The 22,605-nt window shown below is 39.7% G+C and overlaps 1 protein-coding gene across 1 annotated transcript in view; it reads right to left on the reverse strand.

Moving 5' to 3' along the window:
- Positions 1-289: 289 nt before the first annotated feature.
- Positions 290-22,605, reverse strand: part of CEMIP2 (cell migration inducing hyaluronidase 2) — a gene marked incomplete at both ends in the record, with an annotated part of 37,402 nt that continues 15,086 nt past the window's right edge. Inside the window, 17 exons of the mRNA XM_082497405.1 lie at positions 290-482; positions 1,248-1,358; positions 2,134-2,282; positions 3,430-3,528; positions 5,235-5,454; positions 6,624-6,809; positions 7,360-7,568; positions 8,257-8,472; positions 8,957-9,134; positions 11,261-11,416; positions 12,161-12,196; positions 12,666-12,797; positions 14,817-14,905; positions 17,159-17,287; positions 20,019-20,088; positions 20,678-20,883; positions 21,305-21,514. Coding sequence (XP_082353531.1) covers positions 290-482; positions 1,248-1,358; positions 2,134-2,282; positions 3,430-3,528; positions 5,235-5,454; positions 6,624-6,809; positions 7,360-7,568; positions 8,257-8,472; positions 8,957-9,134; positions 11,261-11,416; positions 12,161-12,196; positions 12,666-12,797; positions 14,817-14,905; positions 17,159-17,287; positions 20,019-20,088; positions 20,678-20,883; positions 21,305-21,514 — 2,589 coding nt within the window. The remainder of the gene's footprint in view (positions 483-1,247; positions 1,359-2,133; positions 2,283-3,429; positions 3,529-5,234; positions 5,455-6,623; positions 6,810-7,359; positions 7,569-8,256; positions 8,473-8,956; positions 9,135-11,260; positions 11,417-12,160; positions 12,197-12,665; positions 12,798-14,816; positions 14,906-17,158; positions 17,288-20,018; positions 20,089-20,677; positions 20,884-21,304; positions 21,515-22,605) is intronic.

The following is a 22,605-nucleotide window of genomic DNA, read 5'->3' on the forward strand; positions in this document are numbered from 1 at the left end:
ATGAACACCCTCTTACATACAAAAGGAGTATTAAACAGAAGGAACTTGTTTACAGTAAATACAAACATCTGAAAAATCTCTGAAACCTGTTTATACAAATACTAATAAATTCTTTAATATTTTGTACAACTAGAAGGTGCACAGATTGGCATTCAAGCAGTCAATGCTGGCAAACATCTGTCAGACAATAACATGATTTACTTGGATAACAATATAGTTTAAAATGCCATAAATTAAAAAATAAGTTAGTTCACATTTTTTCCCCCAGCTTTTATGTACATCTTAGTCTTTAATGATATCGTGTAGCCTTCTTCAGAAGCTCGAGGTCTTTCCGTCGGTTTTTGATTGCTCTGGCACAGCCATAGTCTTCCAGTTGTAAAGGGATATACTTTTCTATCTGAACAAGCCCATGCCCAGCAGGACTGGTAAACAGCTTAATCCAGGATGGCTTAAAGTTGCCTCTGAAGCCCAGAAAGGCCAAGCTTCCTGTGACAAAAACAGCTCAGTGTTACGGAACCAGACAAACCCATCCAAGCACAACACAGGACCCTCTGGGAAGGGAGTGGCACGCTCCTCTGAAATCCTTCCCCCGGATTATTCAGGACATTAATCTACTGCCAGCTTCACGTGCACCTCACAAGGAGGAGATACTGATTTGCAATTTCCTTCTGCAATATTCAGTATTAAATGCTCTGAAATCTTAATCTGAAAACGCAGCTATCGGGAGAGTTATAAAACCTGCTTTCTCATGCAGGAGGTGCACCCTGAACGGCCATGAGCTACCCCGTGTGGCCTATAAAGTGATCATCCCTCAAAATACCAACAGCTTCTCATCTCCGTCTTCAATTTTTGTTAGAACAGGAAATACTAGCCTGGCACAGGAGATTGTCTAAAAATAGATTCATTGGGCGAGGCACAAAACACAGGCTTGGGGAAAAAAGCCCGGGGTTGTTTTTCTGTAATCCACAGGCACAAAGAACTGCTGGTCACTTCTCTGCTTGCAACAAGCTTCAGACAATGCCCTTCCGGGCAACGGAAAGGGTTTTCTGCCCCATCTGCTGAAGGGATGCCCACCCAGACCCCACACCCCCCTCCACAAGGGCTGAAACACAGCAGCCCACACCAGTGCAAACTGGCAACTATCCTCCACCAGCTGCATCCTCTTCACACACCCCGTGAGAAACCCATCACGCCAACACAAACACACAAGACCAAGGCGGTGTCACAGAAATGTGCAAGATTTCCACCAACCGTTGCTCTGAAGATAAGGCGGTTTGGCTGTCCCCAGGGACATTAAGGCTTCTGATAAATTATTAGGAATTGCTACATCACCTCTTGTGCTCAGTAGAACGATAGACCTGAAGCAGAAACGGTGCACAGACAGCAGGTGTAATAAACACAAAATTTTCTTAATAGTCGGCTACATGGTTTTACAGCTAGCTGGCCCCATAGTCCACTTGCTAAGAGTACTCATGCGTAAACCACGACACCACGTCATTTTATGACATGGAAACAGTCAACCCTCTCTGAAAGCACTACCTAGAAAATCACCCATCTAGATTTTTATTTTTGTTTGTTTAAACTGACTTTTAAATTTAACTCCAAAATCACCGGAAAGTGTTATTTAAATATAGTTTAATATGTTGTATCCAAAAATCAAGTTTAGATATTTATCCAAAATTAGAATGCTGATTTTTCTGACACTAACTTTTTTATCTTTCTTTAACAATAAGCATTTTTCTCCCTAGACAGGAAAAGAACTGTATGATATATTGTCATATAGTTCTTATCAATGTCCTTCAGCAACCTTATTGAAGAAAAAGGTATTCTTGTTTTAAGCTAAGAAGTGTTATCACGTGACTTTTAGTTAAAAACAAAAAATAATTCTTTGAGGTGAAAGACAGGCAACACTGGAAAATTCTAAGCGTTCGAAATTTGAGTTGCTTTGTCTTGTCAAATAAGGCTAAATTGTCTGTGAAAATGCTCCCGTGTGTCTCCTTTCCCCTCAACTTATACACTTTTTGCTCACTTTCAGTGCTCCTGCATAGACATCGTTGTTCAAATCCTTGTTAGAGAGTAGAGCAGAGCTACAGTTTACAGGACATACTGGAAATAAATGGTCATTACACGTACCTTTGTGGAATTCCAGATTTTAAATATCCACCTACATGCTTAATGTCTACTCCAGAAAATAATTTGTTTCCCGACACCGTGCCAATGCAGGCATCAACTACAACAATAAGTATACCATTATCCTTGAAGGAAAACATAGTGTCATTGACCTGAATGGAAGGAGAAATAGAGAACTTTTTTTTCTTTCTTGAAGTTAATACAAATTCAACAGCGATTCTACTGCACTTGGTGCTAACCTTCATCTAGTTTAGACACAGTGGTATACTAATTTCATTACAAGTACTTGCTTTTCCCTAGCATTTCTTCATTTTCCTCCTTGAAGGAAGGCTTTCAGCGGGACTTCTGAAATTGCATGGAAGCCTTCAGTGCTTCTACGTTTCAGGTGACTTACTACCTGCCTCAATCATTGCTCCTACTTCAGGAAGCTAAAATTCAGATGGACTTCTTGGCAATAGTACAGTTAATCTGCTTCTGCAGCAGCCCAGTTCCAGCCCAGTTTCTTTCTACAGAGTGCTCTTACTGCTTTGGATATAGCACACACCTTCCTATAGAAGTCTGCTAAGGTTACACTGCTCACATGCCATTTGTCTGTCTAGATAACTCCAGAGTTTTACTATTTCAACCAAGTTAACGCACTGACATTGCAGAATGTAAGCCACGTACAGACGTTAAGCTTTGTGGCATGAGGACGTTTGCAAATGCTACTTCAGCATCACGTGCAAGTTGCCTTCAGCATCCAAACAGAAAAGTCCAAGTACACTTTTTATACAGTATCACATCTCTAGGCTTATCAGGACTGCATCAGAACAAATACAGAAATTGCTATGGATTCTTTCGTAAATGCCATTTTGAAGTTCAGCAAAGCTTAATGGGTTGAATAACATCCCATGAACTCACCAACCTGACACCACAAAAACAATTTCAACAACATGGATTTAACTGACAGGTTGGTTGGGGATTCTTTTTGGTTTTGTGGTTGGTTTTTTGTTCCCCCACAAAAGCAGCCATCAATAAACGTATATCCATCCAGATTTCAACATGAATCTGAAGATTTTAAACTCTCCCTTACTGGTACAATTTCCCCTCCAGTAGGAAAGGATTTAAATACAAAAAGGAGTGTTGTGGCCTCATTTTCTGAGGTTAAAACATCAGCTTTTTGAATGTTTGTTTTTTGAACTATGAATCAATCCTTTTCATTCAAGTGAAGAAAAGTGCAGTCAGCGTTATGTAGAGCTGTACAACAGTTGCAATACAAACTGCTAAAAAGAAAGATAAAAAGCCATAAAGAATACTTACAGAAATAAATGCTTGTTGACCTCTGCTTAATTCTTTTTTACCAGATGAATAAATCTGCACAAGGAGGTAGTTTTTGTGAGGATCGCTGGTGAATACCATCTGCACATCAAATGAAACACATTAAGTATGCTTATCCATATGTCTTCAACATGTTATCATGCCAGAAAATTTGCAACAGACCCCCCATGCTCCAAAGCAAACACACCAGTGGCATTATTTGACATATATGACACTGTCCCACACAATATCCTGGTCTCTAAATTGAAGAGACATGGATTCGACAAATGGACCACTCGGTGGATAAAGAACTGGCTGGACGGTCGCACTCAAAGAGTTGTGGTCAATGGCTCAATGTCCAAGTGGAGAGCAGTGACGAGTGCCATTCCTCAGGGGTCGGTACTGGGACTTGTACTGTTCAACATCTTTGTCAGCGACATGCACAGTGGGGTCGAGTGCACCCTCAGCAAGTTTTCCAATGACACCAAGCTGTTTGGCAAGGTAGACATGCTGGAGAGGAGGGATGTCATCTGGAGGGACCCGGACAGGCTGGAGACGTGGGCCCAAGCCAACCTCATGCAGTTCAACAAGGCCAAGTGCAAGGTCTTATATCTGGGTCAGGGCAATCCCAAGCACAAATACAGGCTCGGCGGGGAATGGCTGGAGAGCAGCCCTGAGGAGAAGGACCTGCGGGTGCTGATTGATGAGAAGCTCAACATGAGCCAGCAATGTGTGATCGCAGCCCAGAAGCCCAACTGTATCCTGGGCTGCATCAAAAGAAGCATGGCCAGCAGGCCAAAGGAGGTGATTCTGCCCCTCTACTCCACTCTCGTGAGACCCCTCCTGGAGTACTGCATCCAGCTCTGGAATCCCCAACACAAGAAGGACATGGACCTGCTGGAGCATGTCCAGAGGAGAGCCATGAGGATGATCCGAGGGCTGGAGCACCTCTCCCATGAGGAGAGGCTGAAAGAGTTGGGGCTGTTCAGCCTGGAGAAGAGAAGGCTCCAGGGAGATCTTATTGCAGCCTTCCAGTACCTAAAGGAGGCCTACAGGAGAGTTGGGGAAGGACTTTTTACTAGGGCATGTAGCGATAGGATGAGGGGGAATGGCTTTAAACTGGAAGAGGGCAGATTTAGATTAAACATTAGGAAGAAGGTTTTCACTTTGAGGGTGGTAAGGCACTGGAACAGGTTGCCCAGAGAGGTTGTTGAGGCCCCATCCCTGGGGGCCAGACTGGATGTGGCCTTGTGCAACCTGGTCTAGTGGGAGGTGTCCCTGCCTATGGCAGGGGGGTTGGAACTCGATGGTCTTCAAGGTCCTTTCCAACCTAAACCATTCTGTGATTCTATGATTATTTATGGTACTAGCAATGATAATAAATATCATGATGTGTAGTGTAACCCATTTTATTCTTTACTTTCTGTATTTTTCTCAGCTGAAACAGATAATGCAATTTCAAGTTCATGCTAATAAGCAGATCTAAAAAAGAAGAGAGAAGGTTGGCCAATAGCATATAGATCACCACAGCAAAGCTATGGAGTACAGACAATACTTTAGTACAAGACATCAGGTTTACTTATGTCCCTTCTCCATAGCACTCAGTGAGAGGTGAAGCAGTATTTTTCAAAAACCAAAAACTTTGTGCTACAAGGGACTCCCCGCCTTCTAGCATACAGGAGATTAACAATGTGACTATCGCAAACTGGTAAGCACAGTATTCTGTGCTGAAAGACTAAAATTCTGCCTTAAAGCAAGTAGACATCAACACCACCTATACAGTTCATGAAAGTTTTTGCTTATTTTACCTGAGTTGTGCCACACTTTGTACATGGTACAGTAGTTTTTACTGGCATCTGCTTTATGACGGTTGGTCCTTGGTAGTACTTTGGGTAAGCTTTTGCCATGCAGTTACTGATCCCTTTTGCTGAATCTTTGGTCACAATCTTGATCCTTTCACATCCCTGAGATGAGCAATAACTGTGACCTTCCCTATTATATTTGGCTTGAAGAAATAAAAACAGTAATCTACACAAAAGGGGGAAAAAGAATCTAGATCAATTGCTGGAAAGATAGGTATTTATGTTAAGGTTTAAGAGCTATATTTCATGATTTTCACTAGCAGAGAAACTACAGTATTTACTTCTGCACCATTGTTCAAGCTTTTTCAAAATATTTACAATTTACTAGAGTTAGGAAGTCTCTACTGACATATCTGAAATTCCCAACAATTAAAGGAGACATCATTATGAATGCATACGCTTTGAAAAGAACTACCACTTCTCAAATCAGTGACTTGCAGGAAACAAAAAACAAACTGCAGTGCATAAATGTTTTCTTTGATCATAGATCTTTGCAGATACCCAGCAGTAACCGTTTGTATATTCTGCTTCACCCACCAGCACTGGACAATGTAATTGTACTGTTGCAAATGCCTGGAAATGCAATTTAGGGGGAAGTGGTCATTAATATTCACAGTACATAGAGACTGGTAAGTCTATTACACATCTGAGTGATAACTCTTACACAAAAGATACGTAAATGTCTTTTCAAAAGCTACATTATTCTTCATATTTACTACAGACAAAGTAGTAGATAAGGGAACAAATTATAAATAACAGAACAAATTATAAATTAAAAATCAACATCTGCAAAACAGAAGTGATACATGCAGGACTTATTTTACTCTAAGTTGACCATATCTTAAACTTCTCAGAAGGATCTCAGTGGCCTCTGTCAGAAGTACTTTTGCAAGAGAGACTAGCACTTTTAAGTGTTTTCAAGAAGGCTGAAAACAGATTAGGATTTTCAGAAACACATTCTTAAAGTGTTCTTGGACCAGAAAACTTCTTGGAAACTTCTAGAATTTTCAGTTTAATGGGGCAGCACAAGTTTTCTTTGAAAACTTAGAAGTTACTTCCTGAAAGACACTGCAACATGCCAGATACCACATTTTCCCCAGGCATGGGGTAGGAAGTATCTGCAGCAACTGTGGTGCTCCTGGAAAAGTATTTCAGTGACTACCACTATATTTTGGAGATTCAAAGTCACATAAAGTATTCTATCAAATAGGTTTTTGGTTCCTTTGCAACAGCTTTCCTCTTATGCAGGTGTCTCAATCAGTTGCTTTTAACACTATCAAAGCAGACATTTTAAGGTTAAACATCTTCTGATAGGGTCAAGTTACAAAAAGTTACCCAGTATTGTTGTCAAAGTAATACTTCTTGTCTGATCGATTCTTTTCAAGCTCCATCATTGACGATACAGGCATGTAGCGCTCTACCTTGTTTGACAGAGCAGATGACCGCCTTTGAAAGGTTTCCAACACTATAGAAAAATCTGTATTTGGTTGATAACAAAGACCAACACGAATCCAGTCATTCCTGAAAACAAAATACAATGTATGATTCACAATAGGAACAGTTTAGATGACAAAATGCAGCAAACGGATCACCCAAAAACCAAGTAACAGGAACACAAAAAACTCGCAAACCCTCAACCAGATCTTCCTTCCCCTCTCTATACTAAGTGTTTCATTAAATGTTATAGTAACTTTGATACTTTCAGGATGTATTTGATTTTATACTTCAGACAGGTAATAAGCTTATATGACAAGAAAATCAAGTATGCTAAACTATTCAACTCCAATTTTGCTCAACTTCATTATTTGCACACTTTCTTCTCCAAAGGATTTTCTTTAAAAACATCGTACTGGAGAAAAGTTTAACTTCAGGTGCAGGTCTATTGCTTAGTCTCTTGCTTTTCACACTTTAGTGTTTGCAATTACAAAAAAAAACCCAACCAACAAAACACACAACCCACAAGCCAAGATCCAGTCTTACTGACGGTTGCAAACTCTCACGTATGCCAATTCTGCAGGACATAGTTCAGTACTGCCTTATGGATCAATGACATGACAGAAAGTAAACATACTTGTTGAAGTTAATGAGATAAAGATAGGTGACGTTTGGAGCTTTTCCATTCCAATGTATTGTGTAGCCCTTTTGGAGCATCACTACTGGCTGGTATTGTTGAAAGACAGCTCTCTGATTAATACCTCGAAGAACCATGGGATTGGCTGGATACTCATCTCGTACGATAGTCATGGAAAGATTCTGTCCATTCCAGGTTTGGACATAAACCTGTATGATATTAAGGAGGATGAAAAGAAAGAGGAAAGATGTGGACATTGTGCAATAGGAAATGAAACAGTGAAGAATAATCAGTACATTATTAGCCAAAAGGCTGGAATTTGATGTTCTGAGTTAAGCAATACACAAATATCTCCTGAAGAACACTATTGGAAAAACTTCTGTAGACTTTGCCCATTTTACAGACAAAAAACAAGGAGGAAGGGAGAAAAAAATATATAGAATCAGCTATGGTACTTGGCCAAACTCATATAGAACAGGAAACAGAATGGGAACCAAACCTACGTATTCAGCAGGTGGTATTTAACATCTTGTTAAAAAAAAAAAACAAAACAACACAACAACTTAAAACCTACTGTGTGGAAAAAAAGGACAGACAGAACTCCAGTGGAAGAAAAAAAAAAATGTTTTAGCAGATCAGGATCCAACACAGAAGTCCTGGCATGCATACACATTTGGTTTTACATTGCAGCATCTAATACTGTACTCCCAGTTTGTGTGCTGAAGGGAACACGATATACACAACTCGCTGTGAAGTATGATATGCATAAAAGTATTTTTAAAATGTCAAGAATTTTTAAATCCAAGGATAGGTAATTTGCAGTTCTTCCATTTCCCCTGCCCCTACAAGTTGTTCATATTGTAATTTGGCCCAAACAGAAATCTCAAGAGTACTTGCCTGTGCGTAGGTCCCACTGCAAACCACTCCGCTCCATTCTGCAACATTAATGCATTTGGGGTGTTGAATCAAGTAGTTATCCATTCTGCCCACATAGGTATCCTTGTAGTCAGTCACTGAACCATCTAGGTCATGGAATATTGAGTTCTTGTCACCATCCAGGTCTCCTTCTTGAAACCAGGGACCAGGTTTTCCAAAGAAGACTTTCAAAGAAACCTGGCAACGACAGTTAAATTTTTTTTTTTTTTCCCCCCAGGCAAAGCACAGACTATCAGTTGCACATCTGCACAGACACAGGAATTTGCCAAAGCTGATTAAAAACCTTACAGCAAGGCAGTGGAATCTTGCAAAACAAACATTTGGTCTTTAGGCTCAGGCCAGCTCTTGCTTTTGAACAGTGTTAATATTTGCAACTGAAAATTCATTACTAAGAATATACCAAACCTCACAAAAATCTCCTTTTAGCTTTACCGTTAGCCATGAAAGACATCATTACTGCAATATATCCTACATCTCCCTTGGTATTATTATTTGCTTGGGAGACAAAGGATACACCTAGAGTGACTTCCAACCAAGAGACTCTCTGGAATAGGGATGTACGAAAATGATGACCTAGAGCCCTTGGGTGTTTATTTTCAATACAGCAAGAAGAAAAGAAAGCCATTTCCCAAGGATAAAAGAAAACTTGTCATAAACTTACACTTGGACCAAACTTCACAAGAGAAATGTTGTTTTTTGGTGTCATCTGCCATGGATTTTTCATCAAGAATCCAACTGCACTGGTAAATCTGTCTGGAGTTGGCACAAAGTTTTTGAATGTGCACTTTGTAAGGTGAATAGGTCCATCATAAATTTGAAAGCCTCTGATTGGAAATGTCCTGTTAATGCAAGCAAATATTTATAGCATCCTGTAACAAAACCCACGATAAGCCCGAATCTGTGTCATAAACACATTTCCTCTCAGAGGAATCAAGAATGCAACATGAAGAGAATGATTTGCAGGTTAGATCTTAGTAAAGGAAATCTTGTTTCTGCACTTATAATGAGTCAAAAAATCCCCCACTCATTTGAATTTTCCTGTTAGAAGAGCTATCACTGCCCATTCACAAATGTGGCGCTTTCCCAATATGTGAAATGCAGCAGCAGAATAATACCACCTGCTCTTTGATTATTCATGGCAACTGGGAGAAGTTCCCTTATACTGGAGGAAAGCAAATGGCACTTCTAACTTCAAGAGGGAACATCCAGGGAACTACAGGCTGGTAAGCCTCAGCTTGATCCCCAGGAAGGTGACAGAGCACCTAATCCTGGAAACCATTTCAGGGTATGTGAAGAACAAGAAAGTCATCAGGAGTCATCAGCATGGATTCACCAAGGAGCAGTCATGCTTGACCAACTCCATAAAGTTCCTTTATGAAAATGGCCCGGGAGCTGAGGCAAGAGCAATGGTCAAACTTCAGTAAGGTTTTTGACACCGTGTCCCATAAGATCCTTATTAAGTATGGGCCGATTGAAAACTAGCTGATTGGTTGGGCCCAGAGGGTGGTGGCATGAAATCTACTTGGAAGCCAGTGGTTCAACCCCAGGGGTCAATACTGGGTCCAATCTTGTTCGAGATCTTCATTAGTGATCTGGATGATGGGGCTAAGTACAGTCTCAGCAAGTCTGCAGAGGGCACAAAACTGTGAGAAGCAGCTGATACGTCAGAGGGTCAGGCTGCCATCCAGATAGGCCTCGACAGGCTGGAGAAATGGGCAAATGGGAACCTCAGGAAGTTCAACACAGGGAAGTGTAAAGTCCTGCACCGACGGAGTAACAACTCTATGCTCCAGTGAAAAGGATCTAAAGGTCCTGGTGGAAACCAAGTTGACCATAAGTCAATGCGCCAAAGAGGCAAATGGTATCCTGGCCTGCGCTGGGAGAAGTCTTGCCAACAGATGGATGGAGGTGATTCTTCCCATCTATTCAGCACTGGTGAAGCCACACCTAGAATGCTTGTCCCTAGTACAAGACAGACATGGAGCTACTGGAGAGAGTCCAACAAAAGGCCACAAAGATGATAAAGTCACTGGAGCATCTTGCATAGGAGGAAACATTGGAAAACCTCAGACTGTTTAGCTTGGAGAAGAGAAGGCTCAGAAGTGAATCTCATCTATGTATGAGAATCTCTGAAGGAAGGGTGCAGAGAGGACGGAGCCAAGCTCTTTCCAGTGGTGCCCAGTGACAGGACAAGAGGCAGTGGGCACAAGCTGAAGAACAGGTCGTAAGGACAAACTTTTTCACTGTGAGGGTGACTGAGCACTGGCACAGGTTACCCATGGAGGTTGTAGAGTCTCCGTCCTTCGGGATATTCTAAAGCTGTCTGAACATGGTCCTGGACAACCAGCTCTAGGTGGCCCTGCCTGAGCAGGGAAATTGGACAAGATGACCTCCAAAGGTCCCTTCCAACCTCAACTCTTTTGTGATTCTTCTCAGCTAGACTGAATACTTCATATATCATTACCACATTAAGTTCTTCCCTCTAAATGGCTAAGCAGCAAAAAAAACAGGGCAGCCTAGACCTACCTCAACCTTCTTTCCTATGCTGTGGCAAGGGTAGGACTTGGCGCTATGTTAAACAAGAATAACAGCAAGCCAGACAGAAAAGACAAGGATCATGGTCACACACTGGGATTTTTCAGACCAACTGTAGTCTCTAGTCCTAAACTGATCCCTGAAATCTTTTTACCTGAAAGCTTTTTCTTTTTCTCTTCCAGGCCCAAATTCTGTTTCATTAAAGTAGAATAACTGAAATCGCTATGGAAAAGTGACCTGTGGTAGCATCAGATGGAAACTGACTCAGCAGAAAGGCAAGAGTGACAGAGCTGTCCACAAAGCGTTAAAAAGAGACAATCACCTTTAACAGAGTCCTAGTCTCTCACAGCTCAAGCAGAAGGGTGTTTACACCTGATACAGAGAATGTTTCTTGTATTATTTCTACTTCCCCCACTTGTAACATACTTACCTATTCCTAGGCAGAGTGCGTGCCTTGTTGTCTATTCCTCCAGTTCCTGCATATTTATTTTGGCCGCCTGGAAACCCATAATTCTTGCTCTCACCTATGAACAGCGACTCAGACACCTCCTGGCTGGCACCTTCATCATTTGGGAAGCTCCCATCACTATCAAAGCAATGTCAGAGATAAGCTTTTAGCCAAGACTCTTACTTTTACCTCTGTAACAGTCCTCCTTCTACTTCTTAGAGTTCTTCTTCTTCTGTAACAGTTCTCCTTCTGTCCTACTTTTACCTCTGTAACAGTCCTCCTAAAGCAGAGCAGTCTAGACTTCATTTACAATACACAGAACAATAAATTTAACCATAAACAGTATTACAGGCTGTTTGAAACACCAGCAGAGAGCTAAGCATTAAGTTTTCTATCTCTTTGTAGTGGAGCACTCTCTTTTACAGCCCACTTTTGCAATCCTAGAACCAGTATGTCATAACCTAAATGGCAGCAATTTTCGCTTACTACCTATGTTACTTGACTTTTTTATTAGAAAGAGACTCTACTGCCTCTAAATGCTCATGCTTTCTTTTCCATTACTCACTTTCAACTGCTCAAGAGGAAAGTCAAAACTACCTAAGGAATCATACAGTACCAAAAATACCTAGATAAACACAGCCCTTCTGGTGAAGAGGTTGCAAATTGTTGTGTAAACCAAGCACTGGTTGAATTATAGTGCAAGCTTTAGCAGTTGAGTCAGTTCACAGCCTTTATAACATCATCCGTACCACTGGAAATAGAACTGGCCCCCAAAATGAAACTATAGCCTTACAGAAGTATACCTATTAATTTTAATAGATGGATGTGTATCTTCTAAGCTTCTAGGCAAGAAAAACCAGAAGTGATTAACAAAGTACTCACCTAGCAAACGTCAAACCTATTCCATTGTCTGCAAACCTAAAAGAAAGTTAACAGCTTCAGTCATGTTTTCTGCATTATCCTACAATAAGCTACTGCAAGAACACATCCTGCTGTGCACTGAAGAAAGCTTCAATTTTTCTCTTAATGGAGTTTAGAACCACCACACACTTAAGTCTTACAAAAAACTTGCTATTAAAAAAAAAAATTAAGTAATTTTCTATCTATTTTAAACAGGAACATTTATACTGAGGTATCGCTACCAACTTTTGGACTTCTTTTTATTACATAGTTTCTTTTTGCTGTTTAATGCAGATTCTCATCTAATCACATATAAACTTGTTTCATTTAAAGTAGTGGGATGGTGTGAAAGTGGTTCAAGATATTGAGAAGTTCCTTGAGTTAAGCATCAGTCTTCTCTTATAACCTTGTCGTAATACACTTCCATAAACAAAGTTTCAGGGGAAAATTCTTAACAACATGCAGCTGTTTGCTTCCGGATACCTACCCAGAGTTCTGAATGAGGATATCCCCTCCCCTGACCCAGGCCCCATGATCATTGTTTTTAAAAGAGATTAATCTGTCAATCAGGGCAGCAACTCGGGGCTTTTCAGGGTCTGCATCTTGATGAGGTCGAAACCTGGGACAGAAAAATCCAAAGACTCAATACAAGAATATTTTTTGTTTTACACGTGTTGTATATGTTGGGCTGAGAGCCTGGAAGATAAACACTCATGCTCATCTGACGGGCAAAGTCTACTCTGCATCATGTTTGGAATGGCAGAAGCCAAAACCAGGTGCAGCTCTAGCTCTCTCTTTCTAGAAAAGTGTCTTCAGGGTACAATGAAGCAGGAACATAAAAACTTCTTTTCCAGTAACTCTTCCAGGCTTTTGCTCAATCTCCCTCAGTTACTTTAGCTGCATCTAACCTCCTTTTGTCCCTTTGCTTTTTATTTTTGCCCTCCCCTAAACTCCCTCCCCACTTGCATTGCAGTATTAATGAAAGTTTGATGGAGGGAACTGAAATTCCTTAGATGGATACACAGGGCTGACATGCACTATATGAAAAAAATTAAAAAAAAAAAAAAAAAAAAGGGCTGGAGGTTTGTCTAACTGCTCCTTCAAACCGTTCACACTCTTCTGAAGTTGAGGAGTGCTCCTTCTTTGTGAGCACACCTGAGGTATTTTTCTATTCCAACCAGACACTCTGCGTTGCTACCAAGATGGTCTAGTACGATAAGTTATGGCTGGAGTCTATTTTAGACAACAGGAAGAAAGAGTGATTAAAGTCTGGTGGAAGCTTTCACTTGATTACCCCTAAGATGCCAGACAAGAAGTAATACATTTAAAAAACCCTACAAAAATAAATTTTGAGCACTTAAAGACATATATGCCCCTTATCCTGATCACCTTGTACTCTAATTTGGATTTGCCCTGCCCCCCCCCCCCCCCCCCCCCCGAGGGGACGATGGGTTAGTGTTTGTTTTTGACAGTCTCAGGCTCCTCAATTAACGTTTAAACCCCTCCAGTTTGGTTCCATGTACAATGATTAGTGGCCTCGTGTAGTTACAGAGTGCCTCATTACTTCTTTGGCTGCTGTGAAGCATGAACCCCATCTCACGCACTGTTTCTCGCATCCTCTGTTGATACCCTGGCCAACACACTACAGGTTCTCACAGGGCATTTTGCCCCTCATATGTCCCTCCTGACTACCTGTTATGACTGAGGTAATTCACAAGGTTTATACAGGTTTTCTGTCAAAACTTTGAACCAGCAAGTTCATTTCCAAATCATGAAGTATCAAGTACCACCAAAATGAGGAACTTTTTGTATCTGCTACTATCACTTAACTATCCTCATCCTAAACACAGGTAAATCAGAAATAAAGATAATCTTGTGAACTAGATTTTCAGTCTAAATGCTTAGTCACCACAGTAAAATGTTGACAGAGAGTTATCCAATATTGTCATTTGGCCATTATCTCAGGCTATTTTATTTGAAGTTCAGGACCAGACTAACCAGGCACAGTATAACCTGGAATTTTCCTACACTCTCCATTATTTTCTCTCACTCAGTAAAGTAAAGAAAATGTGGTTGATTGTACCATCTCTGCAAATAGCCTTCGGTAAAACTGTACCACTGAGCTATGATAGGAAGCATTCAGTAGTAGGAAAAGCAAGACGAGGTATTATTTGGCCCTATTAAGCCTTTTTCTAACAATTATTTAAAACGGAGTCAGAAATCGGAAGATCAGATTTTAAAGTAAGACTTTACTTTTAGCCGCAATTCCAGAAAACACTGTCACCATGACAGTAGAGCATGTTTAAAATGATGTCTTCTAAGAGGCTTAAAACTATCCTGAGTAAGGGCTCAGAAGAAACAGCTAATGCCTTTAAAGGTGCACCATGCTCTGTTGTTCCCAAAACAGATAAACAAATGACCAAAAAGAACACTCATGAACTTACTGTTCGGTCTTTATTTATAAATAATTAAATAAACACTTCATAAATTATAAAATTAATAATTAACAATAAATTAATATTTTATAAATAAATTAGAAATAATTATATTGTTTTAAAAATGTTTTTCCTCATGTGAATGTAAGACCAATCTCAGAACTTTGCCATTTTTCACTCGCTTGAAAGACAATATCCTTTACCTTGCATTGTTGTCCAGACAAAGATATTCTCTGGGATCATCAACGCTAGCATTAGTTGTTTTAACACCCTTATCAATGAACAAACCAGCCTGAAACAGAGAAAGAAAATTCCTAACTAGAGTAAACATTAAATTTTTAAAAATTAAACTTTACATTGCATTCGATACATGTATTTTCCAATACATGTACTCTTAGATCTCTCAGTTTGGCCTTAACTGATGTATTGTCTAAGGGAAAAACAGCATCTGTCTATGATAATTTGGGCAGAGTAAAAGAATTGCTGGGGATTTAAAAAAATTGCTGGGGATTTAAAAAAAAAAAAAAAAAAAAAAAGGGAAAAAGGAAAATCATTAAAGTTCATTTCAGATTTCTTTCACAACATCTATTTGAGGTTTTACACTTACTTTCAGATGCTGTTCTGGAAAATCTGGATGCCAATCTTGTGGTGAATTAAAAATATTCTCACAAATGGAAAAAAACCCACCCAACCTCTGTGAAAAATGCTTTGTAATTCACTTTAAAACTAAACAGCCTCCACCACTGAAGCTGATATTTGCCCAATCATCAACTTGAAACTCAATAATCCAGTATCAAATAATTTACTTGAGAAAATAGAAGCAGAAGGAAGCATTTGTGTTATTTAACCTGAATTACATACACAAATACCTGCAGCTACTTCCACCTCTGATCCAAATTATAATTACAACTGAGTACTCCTACATGAGCAGATCCTCAGACCTGCTTGTGGAGCTTCCTCTTTTAACATGGAATTTTAGAACAAACTGCTACCCTTGTTTAAAGATAATTATGAGCCACACAGCCGAAACACTTTTCTTTACAATGCACTTTTGTATGCAGTATATTGTCATTCCAATCTGAAAAAACGCCCTACAGTCCCAAACACAATGTTAACACAACTTCTATAAAACAGTGCATCATGAACCAGCAGGTCAAAGGAGGTGATTCTGCCGCTCTATTCCACTCTTGTGAGACCCCTCCTGGAGTACTGCATACAGCTCTGGAGTCCCCAGCGTAAGAAAGACACAGACCTGCTGGAGTGTGTCCAGAGGAGAGCCATGAGGATGATCCGAGGGCTGGAGCACCTCTCCTATGAGGAGAGGCTGAAAGTGTTTGGGCTGTTCAGCCTGGAGAAGAGAAGGCTCCGGGGAGATCTTATTGCGGCCTTCCAGTACCTAAAGGGGGCCTACAGGAGAGCTGGGGAAGGACTTTTTACTAGGGCACATAGCGGTAGGACGAGGGGGAATGGCTTTAAACAGGAAGAGGGCAGGTTCAAATTAAACATTAGGAAGAAGGTTTTCACTTTGAGGGTGGTAATGCACTGGAGCAGGTTGCCCAGAGAGGTTGTTGAGGCCCCATCCCTGGAGGTGTTTAAGGCCAGGCTGGATGTGGCCTTGGGCAACCTGGTCTAGTGGGAGGTGTCCCTGCCTATGGCAGGGGGTTGGCACTCAATGGTCTTCAAGGTCCTTTCCAACCTAAACCATTCTATGATTCTATGATTTCTTGGTATCCCAAACACTCAACTGTCAAGTAAAATCAGTTTCACTTGGTAAAAAAAAATAATCCAATAGCGATCGTCATCTTTATTAGGTAAATTTCAAACACAAATCAATATTTAAAGTTCGGTGGCTTTGTAAATGTCATTACATTTTTTTTTAATATATGTGTGTATATACACACTCACACACAGAGCAGCTAGATTCCAAGTGAAATAATTAATTTAAAGACTTTAACTTCACTTAGCTGAATGTGGAAAAGATACTAAATTCACATCAATAAAACAATACTGAATGCCTTTATCTAGGCTGAGAACACTCTAACAAAAACCTATTGCCAAAGACTGGGCTCCTGAAGGCAGCCTGGAAACATAAACTCTACTCAGAGACTGTGCCACCATGTGCAAGCTAAGACTCAGGAAAACAAGTCACAGCTATTCCAGGAAGCTATTAGACGGATCACAACTGTAATAAACTTTGATGCTTCAAGGGCCAGCTTTCTTCAGAGTGGAAAACAATGCCATCAGTGAGGCAGTAGCATCTGAAACGCTACTTCTGAGAATATGTATTTCATTACAAGTAATAATTGATTTTAGTTGTTTGGGCCTTATGAGGATATTAAACACAATGAATACTTGAAACATGGCACGAAACTACATGTGCTGATTATACACCATTCTACAATACCTAGACAGAATCACGCAGTTCAAATACTGCACGAATCCATCACCTAACCAGCCTAAAATGTAAACAGACAATTCCTAGTATACAATAGTTACAAATAAAGAACTTCAATTTTTTTTTTTTTTTAATGAGACAATACATTACCTTAAAATTAGAATGAACCCTGTTGTTATAGAAGATTCCTAGGGGTGTAAGCTCTGACTTGGTTTCAATGGCTAAACTATGAGAATCTCCTGTAGCAACCCTGTGGAATAAATACCATATTCCAGCATCCTGTAAATAAGCAGAGAATGACATTAGTTGTGAGTGAGTCTGATGCTACTATCACTGCTGACACCATCTAATCACAAAATAAGTGTACGCTAATTTGAACTGGGATATTTTAAGTATGGAAGCAATTAAGAACATAGACCAAACCAACTGTGCACAATGGAATATGTTTTTCAAAATGAAGCCTCCAAACAACTGCCCAGTGAGACAGAAGGAGTTTGCAAATAAGGTTACACTCCAGTGAATAATATTCACTTTAAGAGTGTTTTGCTTCTTAGTGGAGCCATGTAACAACACACATTTAAAACCCTCTACTATTTCAAACCAGAAAAGTGTCAGAGTTAATGTAGTTTTTTTGCATCCAGTTACATTTCGTCACACACACTTGATTTTCCTTCGTTTACAAGTAAATCTTACCATTTACAGTAAAATACTCAAAACCCCTCCTCTCCTCCTTACTGTTAGAGTCTGACTAAGGTTTGTTCATCTCTGCTCACATCAGAATTTAATGACACAGCCAAAAAACCCACAAGAGCTTTCAGAAGAAGGGAAAAAAAAACACATCAAGAAGTCTGGCCAGTTCAGAGCACTGTGCCAATAACATGCAGTAATAATTTCAGCATCTGTTCATTTTCTCCACTTCTTCAACATCCCTGCTCTTAAAGAAGCTGGATTTATCTGCTAAATGAGACCCATAAAAGTTCCCCTTTCAACCACACTGTTCACAAGAGGTGGCATCATGACAGTACCTGCATAGCAGATACCTACAATCATGAAACATTTTGCCTGACCACATCCTCTGTGCCCTTCTAAAACAAAAATATCATCACATAAGGCACATTATAGGGTTAAACAGTAGCTAAAGAAACACTCTATACTGAGTGCTCCATCTCAAGAAAAACAGTCATCATTCTCTTGTTCAAGAAACGTGGATAAAGAAAATCACTCTGTCTTAAGAGATTTCACGCATTTCACTCTGAGGATATACTCATTTTCCAAACAGTCCTGGAAATTCTGCTTCTCAGTAACATATTCCCATCTGTAATGATGACACACTTTGACATTGCTGGTGATTAACAATCCCAAAGCAAATGTGGATGTTCCATTAATAAAAATACCAAAATCTTACTTCACATATAATTAAATACAGCTCTGTGCTTGGCAGACTCAAGTAATTTTTATCCAAAACACATCCCAATGCTTGAAAAAAAGTTTCATAAACTTAAAAGCTCCTTAAGCACTTGTAAGCATTCAAAAAAAACCAAAAAAAAGTTTCTCCCTCTCCCATTATACAGCTCAAACATAAGAAACATCTATTGCTGATACACCCTTACAATAGGCTTCATTGTGTATGAAGGAGCTGGGGGGGGGGGGGGGCAATGGAATTATTTTATTTGCTTGTGCATTGTTATATTTTAAATGCGCAAAAGCTCTATAGTGCAGATTTTGTATCAACACAGTTGACCTATTCTGTTTCTGAAACATGGTAAGCTGTAGTCCCTTTATACTAATGTGTTTACACCCATGCAAAGGAGGCGTATCAGAGTGGCAAAAACTTCGTAACATACACAACTGTTACTCCGACCACGCACATTCTGGTAACAAAAGGAAGTGACATTTACTGGGATACACTACAGAGGCAGAAAAAGACCTTGCAGGTTTTAAGCACCAGCTCAAGGAAGCTGTTTCCTTTAACTTAGCCTGCGATGCCAAAACAAGGTAAAGGAACACTGCATAAAGCAGGAAAAATGGAAAGACATTGGATTGGAAAGAGAAGAATTGGTTTGATTCAATAAGTGTGTCCAGATCCTTCCTTGTGGTAAACAGCCAACTAGAAAAAATTGTCCAAAAAAAAAAAAAAAAACAACCCACCCCAAAAAAGCCAGACCACACATAAAGCAGAACAAAATTTTCTACATTTTTTTTATACTCTAGATATTTTAACTCATTTAAATATTTTGAATCCTCTTCATCAGTTTATGATGTATTCTGTGTCTAAGAATTGACACACACTCATGCTCTACTTCCTGCACTGCAGCCTTTGCAACAACCTTTCCTGTTTTCCACTCCCACTGATCCCATCAGAAAAGTCCACTCAAAACCACGCACACCTCAGCCTCTTATTCAACGCAGAACAGCCTCCAGCCCCCTCCTCCACAACATGCACTGAGTAGTTCAACTTTATTTCACAAGCAGCTGTGACAAGGGATTTGCACATAAGGTTCACAACAAGTGAAAACATATCAGCAGTTACTGTTGGGAAACAAATGACTAACGACTGACAATAAAAGTGTTTCTTACACAACGAACATTTTTGTAGACATTTTTCACTCCAGTGACTACAGGTATGAAGACAAATATTGCAGAGCAGTCACACAGTAAACTCATGACAACGTACAGAAGATACAGAGGCCTTAATATGACATGCACTAGTTCTTTGGAAATAAAAGGATTTATTTCTATATACACACATTGACACTATGGTCAGGTCTATTAACTACAAAGAGGAAGAGATCTCCTCTGTTTCAGCTAGAACAAAGATTTTTGGCATCTCTTAAAATGCACGCCTAGACAAACTCTGCAATTGTAATGCCAATATGCTGCCAAATAGAAAAAGAATATATTCATATATAAAAAAGAAAAATGTATGTACTTTTGGTAGTGTAAATGTTACAGGTTTTACAAATACCATTGGCATGCGTAGTTTGTGTTGAATTACATCCACGTGCCTCACCTGTGAACCTGCTGCTGCATTATTTATAAGATGATTGTTGGGATGAGAAATCCAGAATGTCGAAACTGCCCTGAAATATTATTCAGAAAGAAGTTATTATGGAAAAGCTCTAGCTCCTACAGAAACATCTCCCCTTCATAACAAGCACATTAGAAAAATCTAAACTAATGTCTGAAGTCACTGCTTCACATATGAAATAAAATTCACCACCACCACCCCACATTTGGAAGTCAAAAATGTTTCTTTTTTTAGTTCAATTCACAGTGTTTTATTTAATGTTGTTCAGATACTCCATGCAATGATAAACTGTTTTAATAAGCTTCTACAAGAGACTAGCATTATGCAGAAAAACTAGCAGTGACAACTCGAGAACTGCATGTCTTTACAAAGAAGATGCACCCTTAAAACTCTGTTGAATGAGTAACATAAGAAACAACAATCTTCCTACAAAACAACTTATTTTCTCTCTTCAATAAAAGACTGAACACTAATTTTTTTTTTTTTTTTTTTAATACCACTACTACGTGAACTACATTTAAGGTGTCTGCATTCAGTAAATTATACATAAAAATCTTCCCATCTGTATATTGTCAAGAGATCATCAGTAGTTTAACTGCTGCAGCTGGTTTGGTTTTATTTTTTCACCATGAAATACTCACATGCAGTCTGTGGCTGGCACTGGGACATAACTTCCATACACTTTATCCCTAATACCAATACACATGCTGCTGTTTCTGTCTGTAGGAAGAAGAGTGCCTGGTTTCGTGACTAGCCCAAGGTTGTGGAAAAAAGTATTCCTCTGCTCAATGCCATCTTCTGTGAAGAAACAGTGACCTAGTGTGTCATAGCCAATGGTGTCCTTTATCTGCAGAAATACAAGTTCATTATGTCAGTAGCAATAGTATTTACTGAGATTTATTTGACAAGTACCATTTAGTTTTACTGTCTTGGCACAGCTGCAGAGTGAAGCTTCAGTATCAGCAGTTCAGATGATTCAAGCACACAGTTTTATTTATCCCTTACAAACACACTACTATGTCTGGAGAGCTTAGCTGCCTGGAAGAATCTGAAAAAACAGAATGGCGAGATCTGCTAAAAATAAGATACTGTTAGCACTTGTTCATTTATTTGTTGCAATAAAAAAAACAAAACAAAACAAAAAACAAAACAAAAAACCAAACCATTGCTGAGCACTAAACTTGAAGAAGGGAAAGGACTATTTTTGCTCTAACTGCTTTTTATAACATTTATTTTAACACAGTGGGTTTTACTCTCCTTGCACCTACCAGCAAGCCACTAGTTGCGTGAATAGTCACACATCTGGAAAAACAGTGATGAATGGAAAGACCTTCCAGATAAGTCTTAAAACTATAACCTCCTTTTTCATCCACATCCCCACAAAGGTGAAAATGAACAGGGTAACTTCCAATCTGCTGCTGGCCCATTTGCTTCAATTCCACATAGGAGAGATGAACAGATGTAAAATTCTTCAAAATCTAAAAACAGAATGAGAAGTCCAGAATGAAAAAACAACTATTTGCTTTTTAAGCAATGGAAATTTAAGTTAATACATCATCTATACCAGATATACAGAAGTTAGATGTACACAGTTATGACAGGCCAACACAGTAAACAATCTTCACTGTCTTGCTCTATATCCTGCCTTACGAAACAGTATCCTTCATAAATAAATTTAAAAGCTGAATCTCCATGTGGCTAAAACAGAGCAATTTTCACCAGACATGTTGCTGCACTTTACTGTTTCATTGTTACCGGTTGGCATGTTAAATATTCTTCACGTATAACCACATACTGTCGAAATAAACAGAAGTCACCCACGCCAGGGCTGAGTACACCAAAGCCATACCACCGTAGCACACCTGGGACAGGCTTAGTTGAATAAAACCACAGAATAATACAGATTCAAAAGGAACCTGTTGACATACCCAATCCAATCACCTGCTCAGCACAAGGTTAGCTTAAAGAGAGCTGCTCAGCACATTGCCCAAGGAATACCTCCAGCCACAGAGATGCTCATATAACGTCAGTTGGTTCTTCATTTTCCTTGGTCCCATTGCCTTTTGTCCTATCACTGTGCACCTCCAAGAATTGCTGTAGCCTCTCTGAACCCTCCCCAGAGCCTGATGACAGCAGCGAGATCCCTTCTCTCCACCTTCTCCACACCAAACAAGCCTTGTTCTCTTAGCTCCTCCTCACTCATCATCAGGTACTCCCACACACCACCTTCACTGCACACACCCCAGTGCATCTACATCTTTGCAATGGGAACCCAAAACCAGGCACAGCGGCCCAGAGGAACTTCTTTATTAAGGAAGATATGAAATTGCCTTCCGTATCATACAACTTCACAGTACCACTACCTAATACAAAGTAAAACAGGGGCTGTACCAGTAACACAGGAAAGCAAAAGTATTTTCTTCCACCTAACCTGCTACAAAACCAGAAACTGACAGTTAAACTGCAAGGAGCTAAGCTGAGGAAAAAACTTTTTTTTTTATATATATCATTAACTTACCTGTACTGGGCATTTATCAAAAATAACTATTTTCATAACTACTTTGTACTC

The sequence above is a fragment of the Vanellus vanellus genome (assembly GCF_965231255.1).
Source record: "Vanellus vanellus genome assembly, chromosome: Z".
NCBI lineage: Eukaryota > Metazoa > Chordata > Aves > Charadriiformes > Charadriidae > Vanellus > Vanellus vanellus.